The sequence below is a fragment of the Hyla sarda genome, chromosome 2 (assembly GCF_029499605.1).
Source record: "Hyla sarda isolate aHylSar1 chromosome 2, aHylSar1.hap1, whole genome shotgun sequence".
Taxonomy (NCBI): Eukaryota; Metazoa; Chordata; class Amphibia; order Anura; family Hylidae; genus Hyla; species Hyla sarda.
The window spans coordinates 89,378,928-89,393,201 of record NC_079190.1 but is presented as its reverse complement, the minus strand read 5'-3'; the positions used below and the strand labels follow the sequence as shown (position 1 = coordinate 89,393,201).

The following is a 14,274-nucleotide window of genomic DNA, read 5'->3' as shown; positions in this document are numbered from 1 at the left end:
GTGCTCTCTCCTGCCTGATAGTACTCCTCTGTGTTCTCTCCTGTCTGATAGCACTCCTCTGTGCTCTCTCCTGTCTGATAGTACTCCTCATAAAAATGCAGAAGTCTTGAAAAAGTGGGGTTAACACTGTAAATATTAAGCCTTTGCATAAACTTGATGTATATGTCAATAAAAGATTAAAAACGTACAAAATTCTTAGAACTGTACTTTAGTATACCATAAAAACATCTGACTAAAAGATCTAAAGACACTAACGCAGGAACCTTCTTAAAACCGAAATTTGGCATGACCCCTTCCAGCAGAATGCCGGGCCCTATTAAGGAGATCGTGTGGGGTCCCAGTGGTTGGACCCCCAGCGATCTATAACTTATGCCTTATCCTTTGGATAGGGGATAAGTTATATTTCACTACAGAACTCCTTTTACTGGGTTTCATCCACCAAAATGTCATTTAGATATTATATAGTGTCTATGGGCCCCCTTAGGCACTAAAGTACGGTATATTACCTCTGCACCCTACACTTTTGAGTGTACTGTACTACAATACACAGAATGAGAATCATTCTAACTAATCAAACACTAAACAAAAATTTGGATGATATTAGACTTAAACTCAGCAAAAACATAAGGAATATAAAAAATGTACTGCTAGAATAAAACATAAAAAAGGGTCAGATCTGAAGATACTTGTGTACGTACAAAGAATAATTTATGAAACATGATGGCAGATAGAAATAGAAAATGAAAATAGAAAGGAAAAAAAACACAAAAGTCTTTCCAAGCAGAATCTAGAATAGTAAACAGTCAAAACGTTACCTCAAAACTATTGAAAAAAATTAACAATGAATTTCTCTATCTCTAAAAACACAAAACTCCACAAGTAATAAACTAACCGCAGTTGAGTTCATCCGAGTTGTCCTGGCAGTCATTGTCCCCGTCACAGATGAATGCAGGATTGGTACATATTCCTGTGGAACACTGGAACTGCCCTGGGCGACACTTGAAGTCAGCTGTAATAAAGAAGAGCAGTAAATCAGTAAAGACAAATGAAGCTGGGACAGAAAGGAAAGGAAATGTTGTTGTTTCAGTAAATGGAAATAACTTGTAAGTAATATTTTTCATGAGAATTTCTGCTTTCAGCTATTCAGAAGAATGTTATCACTTCACACTTTAATGGCTAGGAGTATGAAGAATACACCTACAACTATACAGTACTCTTCATATATAGAGTGCATTCGGGAAGTTTTCACACCCTTTCACTATTCCCATTTTGGTATGTTTCAGTGTTAAAATCAAAATATTCTAGTTCCCCCCCCCCATCAATGTGCAGTCAATACCCGATTTAATGAGAATGTGAAAATAGATTTTTTATTTTATTTGTGGTAATTTATTAAAAAGGGAAAACTAAGGATTGGACATGAGAATTCAGACCCTTTGCTATGACCCCTGAACTGTAGCTCTGGGGGCTTCCCATTTCTATTATCTTTGAGATGTTTCTACACTTTGCGTCTACCTGTAGTAAATCGAGATTACATGATTTGGAAAGAGATAGCCAAGTCTTTATAGTGTCTTTACAGCAGAAAATGCATTTCAGAGCAAAAACAAAGTCATGAGGTTTAAAGAACTGCCAGTAAAGCTCAGAGACAGAATTGGGTAGAGGCACAGATCTGGAAAAAAAAAAGTGCAAAACATTTATGCTGCACTGGATATTGTCAGGAGTACAGAGGCAATCATCATTTTAAATGGAAGTTTGGGGTTTGGAATAGGTTTCTGAAGGCCCTGAAGAAGCTGTACGCCAATGTTTTATCGAGGATTTATAGAGGATTTTTAGAACCTGATGCATTCTAGTCTATTTTAGACAGAAAAATGCATTGGAGCGGAATTTATCAAAAGCGACTTTTCAGCGTCAAGTCGCATCGTCTGAAAGTACGCCGAAATGTCAGACCATGCTGGAACAGGTTTAAATACAGTCTAAAGCATAGATCCCGAAGTCTGTGCACAGAATTTATCAAGAGCTGTGTGCCTTTTGATAAATTAGGCGCACAATAGACCAGCCAAATCCTCTGTAGTTTGGTCTATATTGATGCGGGACATAGACAGCTTTGAAAAATATCCCCCTATATTTGGAGTATTTGAGGTGTTGACTGTTTTCACAGGGAAAGGTGCCGACCAAGTACTAAATGAAACCAGGACTTTTCCTAGAGCTGCCTGCCCCACCAAACTAAGCAATCGTAAAGAAGGGCTTTGGTAAGAGAGTATGAGCAAGAACCCAACAATCACCGCAGCACTTCACCAATCTGGATGTTATGGCAGAGTGGCCAAAAATAAGCATTTAGTCAGTAAAAGATACATAAAAATCCCACTTGGAGTTTGCAAAAAAGCACATACGGGTCTCTAAAGAATGAGAAACAAGGTTCTCTAGTCTGATGAAAAGAGGGATTGAAGTTTTTGGCCTCAATTCTAAGTGTTATAAATGGAGAAAAACCAGTCACTGCTCATCACCTGCCCAATACTATCACTACAGTCAATCATGGTGGGGGCAGCATGGGGGGTGTTTTTCAGTGGCTGGGACAGGGAGACTGTCAGGGTTAATGGAAAGATGAATGGAGCAAATTAGAGAGATATTCTTAATGAAAACCTGATCCAGAGCGTTCTGGACCTTAGGCTGGGTCAAAGGTTCAAGACAGTGACCCTAAGCACACAGAAAATACAACACAGGAGTTGCTTAGGGACAACTCTGTGAATATCCTTGAGTGGCCCAGCCAAAGCCTTGACTTGAACTCAATCGAACATCTCTAGAGAGATTGGAAAATGTCCGTCCTCGTCCAACCTGAGAAAGCATAAAAGAATCTGCAGAGAAAAATGGAAGAATTCCCATATCCAGATGTGCAAATCTTGTGACATCATCCCTAAGAAATGGATACTTGGCTTCAGAAGAACCCGGCTCACGGCGCTGATCCAACAGACAGGTAAGTGGACTTGAAAGAGGATTTATTAACCAGAATGCAACACGTTTCGCTGCGAAACGTGTTGCATTCTGGTTAATAAATCCTCTTTCAAGTCCACTTACTTGTCTGGTCGATCAGTGCCGTGAGCCGGCTTCTTCTGAAGCCAAGTATCCATTGCCGTATATGTTACGGAGGGCAGTAGACGACCTATTCTATATACCTTTCCCATTGTTGTGTATGTGATTACACAACCGCCCAAGGGTGAGCAGTTTATTTATAATAAACAATATTATTCTATGGAGCGCTTGCTTCCTTGTCTCTATCATCCCTAAGAAGACTGGAATCGCTACCAAAGGGGCTTCAATAGGGTTTGGAAGTGAAGGGTCTGAATATTTATGTCCATGCCATATTTTATTTTCTCCTTTTCAATAAAGTAGCAAAGTTTTCTAACATTCTGCTTTCACTTTGTCATTCTGGAGGTTGGTGTCCAGAAAACCATTTTTTTAAGAATAAATCTGAAACATAACAAAGGGACATGCCCGCTAGGCTGAGAGTGCACATTTTTTTATTGGGAAAGAGAAATAAGCTGTTGACCTCGAACAATCGTTTCTCTCTCAGCGGGAAAATAAGATTGGACATGCATAAATCCTACCTGCTGTAGAGGGAACAGCTAAAAGAACTTCATACACTTTAAAGGGAATTGTTCACATTGAAAATGTAGTCTAATCTGCAGGTGTCATCTCATAAAGCAGGAGGAGTGGAGCGGATTGATATAAGGTTTTATGAGAAAAGTTCAAGAATAACTTATGCATTTATATGAATTTCTGCTCATTCTGGGCTAAGTAGTCAAGTGGGCGGTCATACACAGTGATTGACAGTTATCTCTGTATATGTATACAAGTTGTCAGGGCCTCAAACAGGAGATTGCGGGGGTTCCCAGCGGTCGGAACCCTGTAGATAGGGGATAAGTGCCTGATAAGTTCAGTTTCCCGGAGTACCCCTTTAACAACGAGTTTACATACGGCAATCTGAAGGCTCATCAGACCGATCTCCACAGTCATCCTCTGTGTCACACTTCCACCAGAATGGGATGCATTTGTCATTTTTGCAGACAAACTAGAAAGACAAAAAAGGATATGGTTACCAAATCAGCAGTATTACTAAATAAATAACATTGCAGTCAATGAAGGCAGGGGGCCCGTAATCTGCCAGCCAGGTGAACCAAGTAGGAGACATGTGTATTGTATATATTACAGAATATCATAATAAAAAGTTATATAGTTTGCTTAAGCGTCTCTCTCATTATATATATATTTTAACATGTGGTGTGTAATTGAGTGATAGAGCAACTGAAGGGCACTGGGAGAGTCAAAGGCACGGGTCCTATTATTGGGACTCCTGGATGAGACTTAAAGGAGTAGTTAAGTGGTGACTCAGTGGTGAACAACTTATCCCCTATCCTAAGGATAGGGGATAAGTTTGAGATCGCGGGGGGTCCGACCGCTGGGGCCCCCTGCGATCTCCTGTACGGAGCCCTGACAGCCCGCGGGAAGGAGGCGTGTCGACCTCCGCACAAAGCGGTGGCCGACACGCCCCCTCAATACAACTCTATGGCAGAGCCGAAGCGCTGCCTTCGGCAATCTCTGGCTCTGCCATAGAGATGTATTGAGGGGGCGTGTCGGCCGCCGCTTCGTGCGGGGGTCGACACCCGCTATCTGGCCAGAGAGCCTGGCCCCCGTACAGAGAGATTGCAGGGGGCCCCAGCGGTCGGACCCCCCGCGATCTCAAACTTATCCCCTATCCTTAGGATAGGGGATAAGTTTCTCACCACTGGACTACCCCTTTAACTCTGTGTGCCATGTGGTTGCCTTGTTACCTGCACTGTCCAGTGTTGCTTCCTATGGGGGAGATTTATCAAAACCTGTCCAGAGGAAAAGTTGCTGAGTTGCCCATAGCAACCAATCAGATCGCTTCTTTTATTTTTTACAAGCCTTTTCAAACATGAAAGAAGCAAACTGATTGGTTGCTATGGGCAACTCAGCAACTTTCCCTCTGGATAGATTTTGATAAATCTCCCCCAATATTGAATCTAAAGGGAGCATAACATTATATGTACACACAACATCAATTACAAGACATTTTATCATAAAAACCTTTATGTTAGGAGGCTACACAGACTTTGGCCACAACCAATCGCACAGTCAGAGATCACTGTGATGCCTCAAGGATCATGATGAATCGGAGTGAATGTAGGTGGGATGGTATTGTGACCTGCAAGTTGATGCAACCAAAAACGTACCCAGGATGTATTTCTGGCATTACTGGCCAATGCAGAACGACCGAATGTGACTGCACGATGTGTCATAGCCAAAGTCTCCCAATAGCGTTAGTCTTTATTCACTTATTATTTTACACCTCACTAATAAATTACCTGACTTGCGGTACAGTTGGACACACAGTTTTTGCCATCTGCTCCAAGGTAGAAGTTAGAGGGACAAGCACATTTATAACCTCCGGCGGGTGAGAGAAGACACAGGTTACTGCAACCTCCATTGTTAAATTTGCAGGGATGATTAGGAACTACAAGAAGACGACAGGTCAAAACCATCACATGACATGCATGTACTCCAAGATAAATACACAGTAATAGTGAACATCCAAAAAATCTTCACGTTTCTAGGGTTGTATGTCTTTTTCAAAATGTCACCATCAGCAGCTATGGAATATAAATTAAAACGATAACCATAGAAGAAATATTAAAAGAGTACCTGTCGCTAACTTAAAAAGGTACTCCACTCACTGTCCCAGCGTTCGGAACATTTTGCATTTTATTTCAAACGCTGAGTGAGGGGGGAGCTGTTGTCAAAGGGTCATGACATCATGGCCACACCCCTTGTGACATGTCACGCCCCCTCAATGCAAGTCTATGGGAGCTACCACGCCCCCTCCCATAGACTTGCATTGAGACGGCGTGGCAACAAAAGGGGTGTGGTCATGATGTCACAACCTCTGCAGCTCGCACGCTAGGGCAGTGTTCCAAATGCTGGGGCAGTGGAGTACCCCTTTAACTTTTAGAAAACGTCTCCTATAAACCTCCCTACCTACATCTAACACCCCTCTTGTTTTCAAAAAAATATTTCTAGCTTTTAAAACCCTTTTTTCCTACCAGAGGGAGGGGGCATTCTCCGGCAGGCGCAACATCATCTGAAGAATTGCCAGGGATTACTTCCACCCTCTCACTTATGCTACCCTCTGCGGCAGGCTACTTCTGAATCCCCTCCTCGAAGTTTAGCACTGCACGTGCTATACAGAGTGGAGGAATATAGGAGTGGAAATGTGCTGCTCTGCACTAAGAATCAGTGCTCGCTGCCAGCTGGCTTAGCAGGAGAAGGAAGCGGGGAGCTGCAAATGAGGCGTGGCCCTGCACAGAGCTCGCTCTTGTCTGTTTCTTAGACAGGCAGAGAGGGAGATGCATAGCCTATGCGCAGACTGCATTTTAGGACTTCGGTCTCCTGCCTGGACAACAGGAGACCAAAGTCTGTGCATGTGAGTAGACTGAATGCTGTCTGGACCAGAAGTGAGACCCCAAGTGGCCGGATTTATAAGGACACAGAAAACATAAAAGACTTCATTTTTTTTACAGGGAGTATATTTAGATGATTTATTTCACATAAGAAGCGATTATATATATATATATATATATATATATATAAAATAAATTTTAATGACAGTGCCCATTTAACTATGTACATAATATACAAATGTACATATACAACCAAGTAATGGAATGATAACCCACCAACGTGAGCTAAAGAACAAATAGGTTGTGCCCCTTTTCATAGGAAGCTAGAAAGTATAGAACAGGCTGGCAAATGGCATAGGGAAAGGATTGTGTTTTATGGAACCAAATATGGAAAGTGGCTACCATTTATAGCTAAGGCTATATATACACCTTTGCTAAAATGTATGGTTTTCTTTTCAGTCGTGGCACCTGAATACTATGATGGGATCTGTCGATTTCCAACTTCTTGTCCATCTTTTTACAGGAGAAAATAACACTGCATGCTGATGTGAAGATAACTTCAGTAAAGGTGATTCCAGCTGTACTCACCGTCAGGCTGCCGATATAGATGATAGATGTGGATGTCCATGGGGCGGTGAAGCGTGCTGATGAGCATGGTCTTGTTGGCTCCAGTGGTTTTGTGCGCTCGGTTTATAGATTTAGTTTCCCAGTCAGTCCAATATATATAGTCCTCAAAGAGGGTCAGAGCAAAGATGTGAGGGATATCTTGACTAAGCACTGCAGAGAGGGAATTAAGTAATATTATGAAAGCAACAGAAAGCCTTGCCAAAAAAAATATGTAGACTAATAGTAGGATTATGTTTTATTTAAACGGGTTGTTAAGGAATTTAAAGGCAAACTCTGTTTCCTTGGGGAAAGTATAAAGCTTTCTCACAATACATACTGCCATAACAATGAGAAGCCCAGCATACATGCAAGTTAATAGCTTGGCTGCATACAATGGAAACTTTGTTGGCATCAGATTCATAAATACCGTACTACCTACTGCCTGCCTTGCCTTTCTCAGCCATAGTCATAAATACCTTAGGTTGCCAAGATTTAAAGATACAATTTATTTAACATATAGGCCAACATAGTTTAACCCTAAAATGGAAAAGTCCAATTGGCGCAAGCATTACTGAATGCTCCAGTGCCAAGATTGCCATAGCTACTAGTTGGAAAACTCAATACATCCCACAGCATTTGGTCAAATCAAAGTTGAAACAGATTATGGCTAATGATACACTAACTAGTCTTCACTTGGATTCACACAAAGCCTTTGATGTAACTTGGCAGCATTGCCTGTTATATAACCTGTTTGATACGTGTGCACTTCTTTTTCTGTACGATGTTAAATTTCTTATGTCCAATTAATTTTTATGTGTTGTCTTTCTTATTTGGAAGCAATTAAATTCCTTTGAAATACTATTTTTGGTATTACCCTATAGCATGTAAAATAAAAATGTAAGTAACTTTTCCATTAAAGGGGTATTCCAGGATTTTTTTTAAATTTTATTTGATTATGCTACAGGGGTTGTAACGTTAGAGTAGTTCCTAATATAGAGTCTGTACCTGTCTCTAACAACTGGTCTTGTATTCTTACGTGAGCTTTGCTCTGGATGTTCATTTTTAACCGCATACGAAATGACTACTGTCTCGGGTATTTCCCAGGATGCAGTGAGGCCGAGCCCTGACTCACTAGTCAGGTGATGACAGGGAGCCTGTCTGCTTCAAATCGGTGGAAGAGCTGGAGGCACCCTGATTAGAAAGCATTGGCCTTTTTCATTGAATCCAGTTTGTCTATTGTTCAATGGGTGGGGTGGCTGATGTGTGGGAGGTAGGAAAGTGGAATTTGTAGTAAAAAAGAAAACTTCAACAGGAAATACTGAGGTTCACAAAAAGAAAGCCACAGTATTATGGTAATCTCACAACACGACAAGAGCAGATCCTTCCTAAGCATGTCCATTACTGTCTGGCAGGTAGGTGCTAAAATCACCTTATGGTGGATAACCCCTTTAATATTAATAAAAAATTTATAATTTTGGGTAAATTTACTACAAAACAGCAATGTGAAATGCCGATCTTCAGGAAATTCCTGCAGCTGTTGGATTCAGCCGATTCACTAAGAGGCTCCTTATGAATGTGCCCCTGCAGCACAGATTTCAGAATAAACTATATTACAGTTTGTGGGGCTGACATAAAGCAATAGAAAAGTTAAATGAACACTATTTGGAAACTTGGTTTATTTTTTCACAGTAGATACATTGGGTCAATATATACTTTGCACTGGCTGCTACTGCTTTAATAAGAATCATCTCATGGTAACAATGCACAATAGCATCCATACCAAAACCTAAAATCCTATGATTGTCACAAGATCTCACCTGTGTGTCTCTGGGTTCCATCAAGATTAGCAAACTGAATGTAATCCTCTCTGGCATCAGCCCAGTAAATTCTGCTATTGACATAATCCAGCGTCAGACCATTGGGCCAGGTTATTTTGCTGTCCACAATAACGCTGCGGTTGGTGCCATCCATACCAATCTTCCCAATCAAAGAATTATCTCCCCAGTCTGTCCAATATAGATAGCTGCAAAACGCATAAGATGGTAGGGCCCAAATTACAAAACTGCTTAGAAGCCAACAACATAAACTCAGAAAACAGCACACGAAATATGCAATTGACCCTCACCCGTGTTTTACATCTACCACTAAAGCACGAGGCTCTCTCAGACCGGAGTTAACCAGCACTGTACGATAAGCACCATTAAGCTTGGAGACCTCAATGGTGTCTCTTCCTTTGTCACACCAATACAGATTTCCTCCAACCCAGTCCACAGCCAGTCCATCAGGGTTACTAAGCCCTGTACGATGAAGAACCTGTGATAAGGACATAGATCAGATTTGTTATTTGCCATAGAGTATTAACTATTTTTACAAAGTATGCTTTATTTATGTAAAGGATGATACTTATTATGAGGTTTTCTATTAGATAAGGTTCTAAATAATGTAAACTATTAGACTAGGAGTTCTATGGTATTATATTAAAGAATAGCTATTATCTTAAAGGGGTACTCTGCTGCTCAACATTTGGAACAAACTGTTCCGAACGTTGGACCCGGGAGCTAGTGACGTCATAGCCCCCTCTTGACATCACGCCCCGCCCCCTCAATGCAAGTCTAGACTTGCATTGAGGGGACGGGGCGTGACGTCACGTCATGAGGGGGCGGGGCTATGACGTCACAAGTTCCCGGCACCGGCTCCAGCGTCTGTAAGAGTTTGTTCCAAACGCTGAGCAGGGGAGTACCCCTTTAAAACTTCTGATCACTAAAAGGAAGAGGCAGAAGCCCTCAGCTCTGTACTGTGACTGTGTTCTGCTCTGTTCTCTTTGAGGAGTGGAAAGAATGGTGTCTATGAGACTTTCTAAAAATTCATACCCTGCACGCTTGGCATTCCAAGGAGAGCCAAGCAGAAATGCACAAACATACCAGCTATTGGTGGGGCTCTCAGCACCCAGCAAACAACCGATCAGAACTTTTGACATTTTGCTATTGACAGAGATTTGGTACCCCTCATCAATCATCTCTTTGCCAGAGCCAAGGTGCCTACACTTATAGTAAAAAAGAGACGGACGGACACATCTCCCTACTTTGTATAATAGCCCTGCTGGGGTACTGCAGGTTATTGCTCCTTTACTTTAAAGGGAATTTAGCCTCAGTAACCCAGCACAACCTCTACAGAGTGTACAGAGCTGTCTTCTGCCATATGCATGAAAACAGCTGATTGGCAGGATGTTTGGTGTCGGACCCCCACAGATCCTGAGAATAGACTCTTAAGAGAAAAAATCCTGAAAAACTCCTTTAACTTGGTAAACTGACTACAACATATAGGGGGAGATTTATCAAAAATTATCCAGCAAAAATGTTGCTGAGTTGCCCATAGCAACCAATCAGATCGCTTCTTTCATTTTTGAAAAGGCCTCTGAAAAATGAAAGAAGCGATCTGATTGGTTACTATGGACAACTCAGCAACATTTCCACTGGACAGGTTTTAATAAATCTCCCCTGTAATGTATATAAATGAAGAGTCCTCTGTGTTCCTGTCCAGCACTAATACTGATCTAGTTGATCAATGCAGGAAAAATACGTAATACTATGTGCACATGCCATTTAGCTTCCTGTAAGGCTGGGTTCACACCACGTTTTGTTAAATACGGCTCCTGTATATGACTGGGAGGAGGGGTGGGGTGGTCGACCACGTTTTTGCCTGCGGTCGGGAAACCTCATACGGCCGAAAACGAAGCCGACCGGAGGCTGCGGTTCACTCCGGTCGGCTCATAGACATACATTAAATACGGTTCCCGAATACGGCTGAGTGCGGGCGCCGCGATTAAGCCCCCCCGCTCCTCCCAACCGTATACGGGAGCTGTATTTAACAAAACGTGGTGTGAACCCAGCCTAACAGACATCACTGGAGCTTGGGGCTATGGGTAACCCAGACCACCAGGTATTAACCTCTTCTTCTACCACAGACCAAGAGCTATTAAACCCTTCTTCTCTAGACTACCAAGGAATAAAATATTAACCTGTATTCTACTCTACATCCTTAAAGGGGTATTCCAGGGAAAAACTTTTCTTTTATTTATCAACTGGCTCCAGAAAGTTAAACAGATTTGTTACTTCTATTAAACAATATTAATCCTTTCAGTCCTTATGAGCTGCTGAAGCAGAGTTGTTCTTTCCTGTCTAAGTGCTCTCTGATGACAAGTGTCTCGGGAACGGCCCAGTTTAGAAGCAAATCCCCATAGCAAACCTCTTCTTCTCTGCGCAGTTCCCGAGATAAGCAGAGATGTCAGCAGAGAGCACTGTTGCCAGACAGAAAACAACAACTCAACTTCAGCAGCTGGTAATTATTGAAAGGATTATGATGTTTTAATAGAAGTAATTTACAAATCTGTAAAATTTTCTGGAGCCAGTTGATATAAAAAAAAAAAATAAAAAAAAAAAAGGTTTTTCCTGGAATTCCCCTTTAAGAACGGATGCATTACCCTAGGCCAACAGAGTATCAAACACTCACCTCCTCCTTTAGCCTAGACCATTAAAGGGGTACTCCACTGGCCAGCATTCGGAACAGTTATTTCCAAACACTGTGTGCGCGCTGCGAGGGTCGGCCATGCCCCCTCAATGCAAGTCTATGGGAGGGGGCGTGATGCCCCCTCCCATAGACTTGCATTGAGGGGGCATGGCCGACCCCCGCAGCGCGCACACAGCATTTTGAACTAAATGTTCCGAATGCTCGCCAGTGGAGTACCCCTTTAAAAACTACTGCACAATCAAACCTTTTACTAGCCCAGACCACCACAGAAGTTGTTACTTTATAACACTAGGTAGTAATCTTAGATCTCAAAATATTATTGGGCCTAAATATTTTCTTATTTTATGTTGTCCAAGAATAATATTGTATATACACTGTATTGTATATACTGTACATATATGTGGCTGTTTTCCATACATGACTATATGCTGCATTAGTAATCTAACAAGCTGAGCGTTTTCTACCTGGACGTTGCTCCCGTTGATGTGCATGCGACGTATCATGCTGCCCTGGGTGGTGACATCGGTCCAGTAAATCATCTGTTCTCGGTAGTCAAAGTCTAACGCCACAGCATTGTTCAGGCCCTGTATAAGACCATTTAGAGATTGTATATATTTACATGTTATATACGATACACCCAATACACATCACGTTTATGTTGTATCATTCAAGGCAAATCTATAGGAAACACAGAAGGAGGAGGGTTTTATTTATTCTATCTAAGTAGCTCAATATATTGGAAGGAGAGAATTGCTGAATGTTCTACATTAACTATTTCTGTTACATATCTAGTGCCAACATATTCTGCAGTTCTATAGAGAAATTGTCACCATTCACATCAGTCTTGTCCCCATTGAGGCTCACTATCTATTTGCGAACACACAAATACATTAGGGTCAATTTTTTAAAGAAACCATATAACTACTTAGGGTGCATTCACTTCACAATTTTGACATCTGTCTAGTTTATACGATTGTATACTTAACCCCTTAACGACGCAGGACATAAATGTACGTCCTGGTGAGCAGGTACTTAAAGGACAACTGCAGCGGAATTACACTTATCCCCTATCCACAGGATAGGGGATAAGTGTTTGATCACGGGGGGTCCGACCGCTCGGACCCCCCTCGATCTCCCTAACGGGACGCCGGCATTAGCGCCCATGGTGACGTAGCGTCGACCTAGAGGTCGACGGTGACGCCCCGTCTCCTCCCCGTCCCCATACAGTTCTATGGGGGATGCGGGAAGGCACGAATGCTGCCTTCCCGCCTCTCCCATAGAGATGTATGGAGGAGGCGTGCCGGTTGCAACGTCATGCTGCGGCTCGCACGCCCCCTGCACGGGAGAGCTGGGGCACCGCCGCGGCCCCATACAGGAGATCGCCGGGGGCCCCAGCGTCTGGACCCCCCGCGATCAAACACTTATCCCCTATCTTGAGGATAGGGGATAAGTGTTTGTACCGCTGCAGATGTCCTTTAACGCACCAGGACGTACATTTACGTCCTATGCATAACCATGTGCGGCAGGTCCCGGCTGCTGATAGCAGCCAGGTACCCACCCGTAATGGGGGACATCCGCGATCGCACAGATGTCCGCCATTAACCCCTCAGATGCTGTGATCAATACAGATCACGGTACTTTGAATGGATGATCGGATCGCGCGCAGAGCTGCCGTGGCGATCCGATCATCCAGCATGGCGGCCGGAGGTCCCCTCACCTTGCTCCGGCCGTCTCCCGGGGTCTTCTGCTCTGGTCTGCGATCAAGCAGACCAGAGCAGAAGATCACCGATAATACTGATCAGTGCTATGTCCTATGCATAGCACTGAACAGTATTAGCAATCGAATGATTGCTATAAATAGTCCCCTATGGGGACTATTAAAGTGTAAAAATAAAAGTGAAAAAAGTAGAAAAATTAAAGTAAAACAAATTTGAAAAACCCCCTCCCCCAATAAAAACGTAAATTGTCCCATTTTCCCTATTTCACCCCCAAAAAGTGTAAACATTTTTTTTTATATATATTTGGTATCGCCGCGTGCGTAAATATCCCAACTATTAAAATAAAATGTTAATGATACCGTACGGTGAACAGCGTGAACGTAAAAAAAAAAAAAAAAAAAAAGTCCAAAATAGCTGCTTTTTTATAACATTTTATTCCAAAAAAAATTAATAAAAAAAAGTATTAAACGTTTTATATAAGCAAATATGGTATCAATAAAAAGTACAGATCACGGCACAAAAAATTTGCCCTCATACCGCAGCTCATACGAAAAAATAAAAACGTTATAGGTCTTCAAAATAGGGGGATTTTAAACGTACTAATTTGGTTAAACAGTTTGCGATTTGCAAAATTGCAGTTTTCTTTTTAATTTCCCCACACAAATAGTATTTTTTGGGTTGCGCCATACATTTTATGATATAATGAGTTATGTCATTACAACGGACAACTGGTCGCGCAAAACACAAGCCCTCATACTAGTCTGTGGATGAAAATATAAAAAAGAGTTATGATTTTTTGAAGGCGAGGAGGAACAAACGAAAACGTAAAAATAAAATTGTCCTTAAGGCCCAAAAAGTCCTTAAGGGGTTAAAGGGGTACTAAGGTGGAAAACGTATTTTTTTAAATTAACTGAAGCCAGAAAGTTAAACAGATTTGTAAATTACTTCTATTA

The 14,274-nt window shown here is 42.0% G+C and overlaps 1 protein-coding gene across 4 annotated transcripts in view; it reads right to left on the bottom strand.

Annotated features, from left to right (window-relative positions):
* LRP1 (LDL receptor related protein 1) overlaps positions 1 to 14,274 on the bottom strand; it is a 328,104-nt gene that overhangs the window by 48,153 nt on the left and 265,677 nt on the right. For all 4 annotated transcript variants that reach the window (XM_056562521.1, XM_056562523.1, XM_056562520.1 and 1 more), the window contains 7 exons: positions 12,068 to 12,187; positions 9,202 to 9,389; positions 8,894 to 9,099; positions 7,059 to 7,247; positions 5,379 to 5,527; positions 3,970 to 4,063; positions 893 to 1,009 (listed from right to left, as the gene is read on the bottom strand). In XM_056562521.1, the coding sequence (XP_056418496.1) occupies positions 893 to 1,009; positions 3,970 to 4,063; positions 5,379 to 5,527; positions 7,059 to 7,247; positions 8,894 to 9,099; positions 9,202 to 9,389; positions 12,068 to 12,187 (1,063 nt within the window). The remainder of the gene's footprint in view (positions 1 to 892; positions 1,010 to 3,969; positions 4,064 to 5,378; positions 5,528 to 7,058; positions 7,248 to 8,893; positions 9,100 to 9,201; positions 9,390 to 12,067; positions 12,188 to 14,274) is intronic.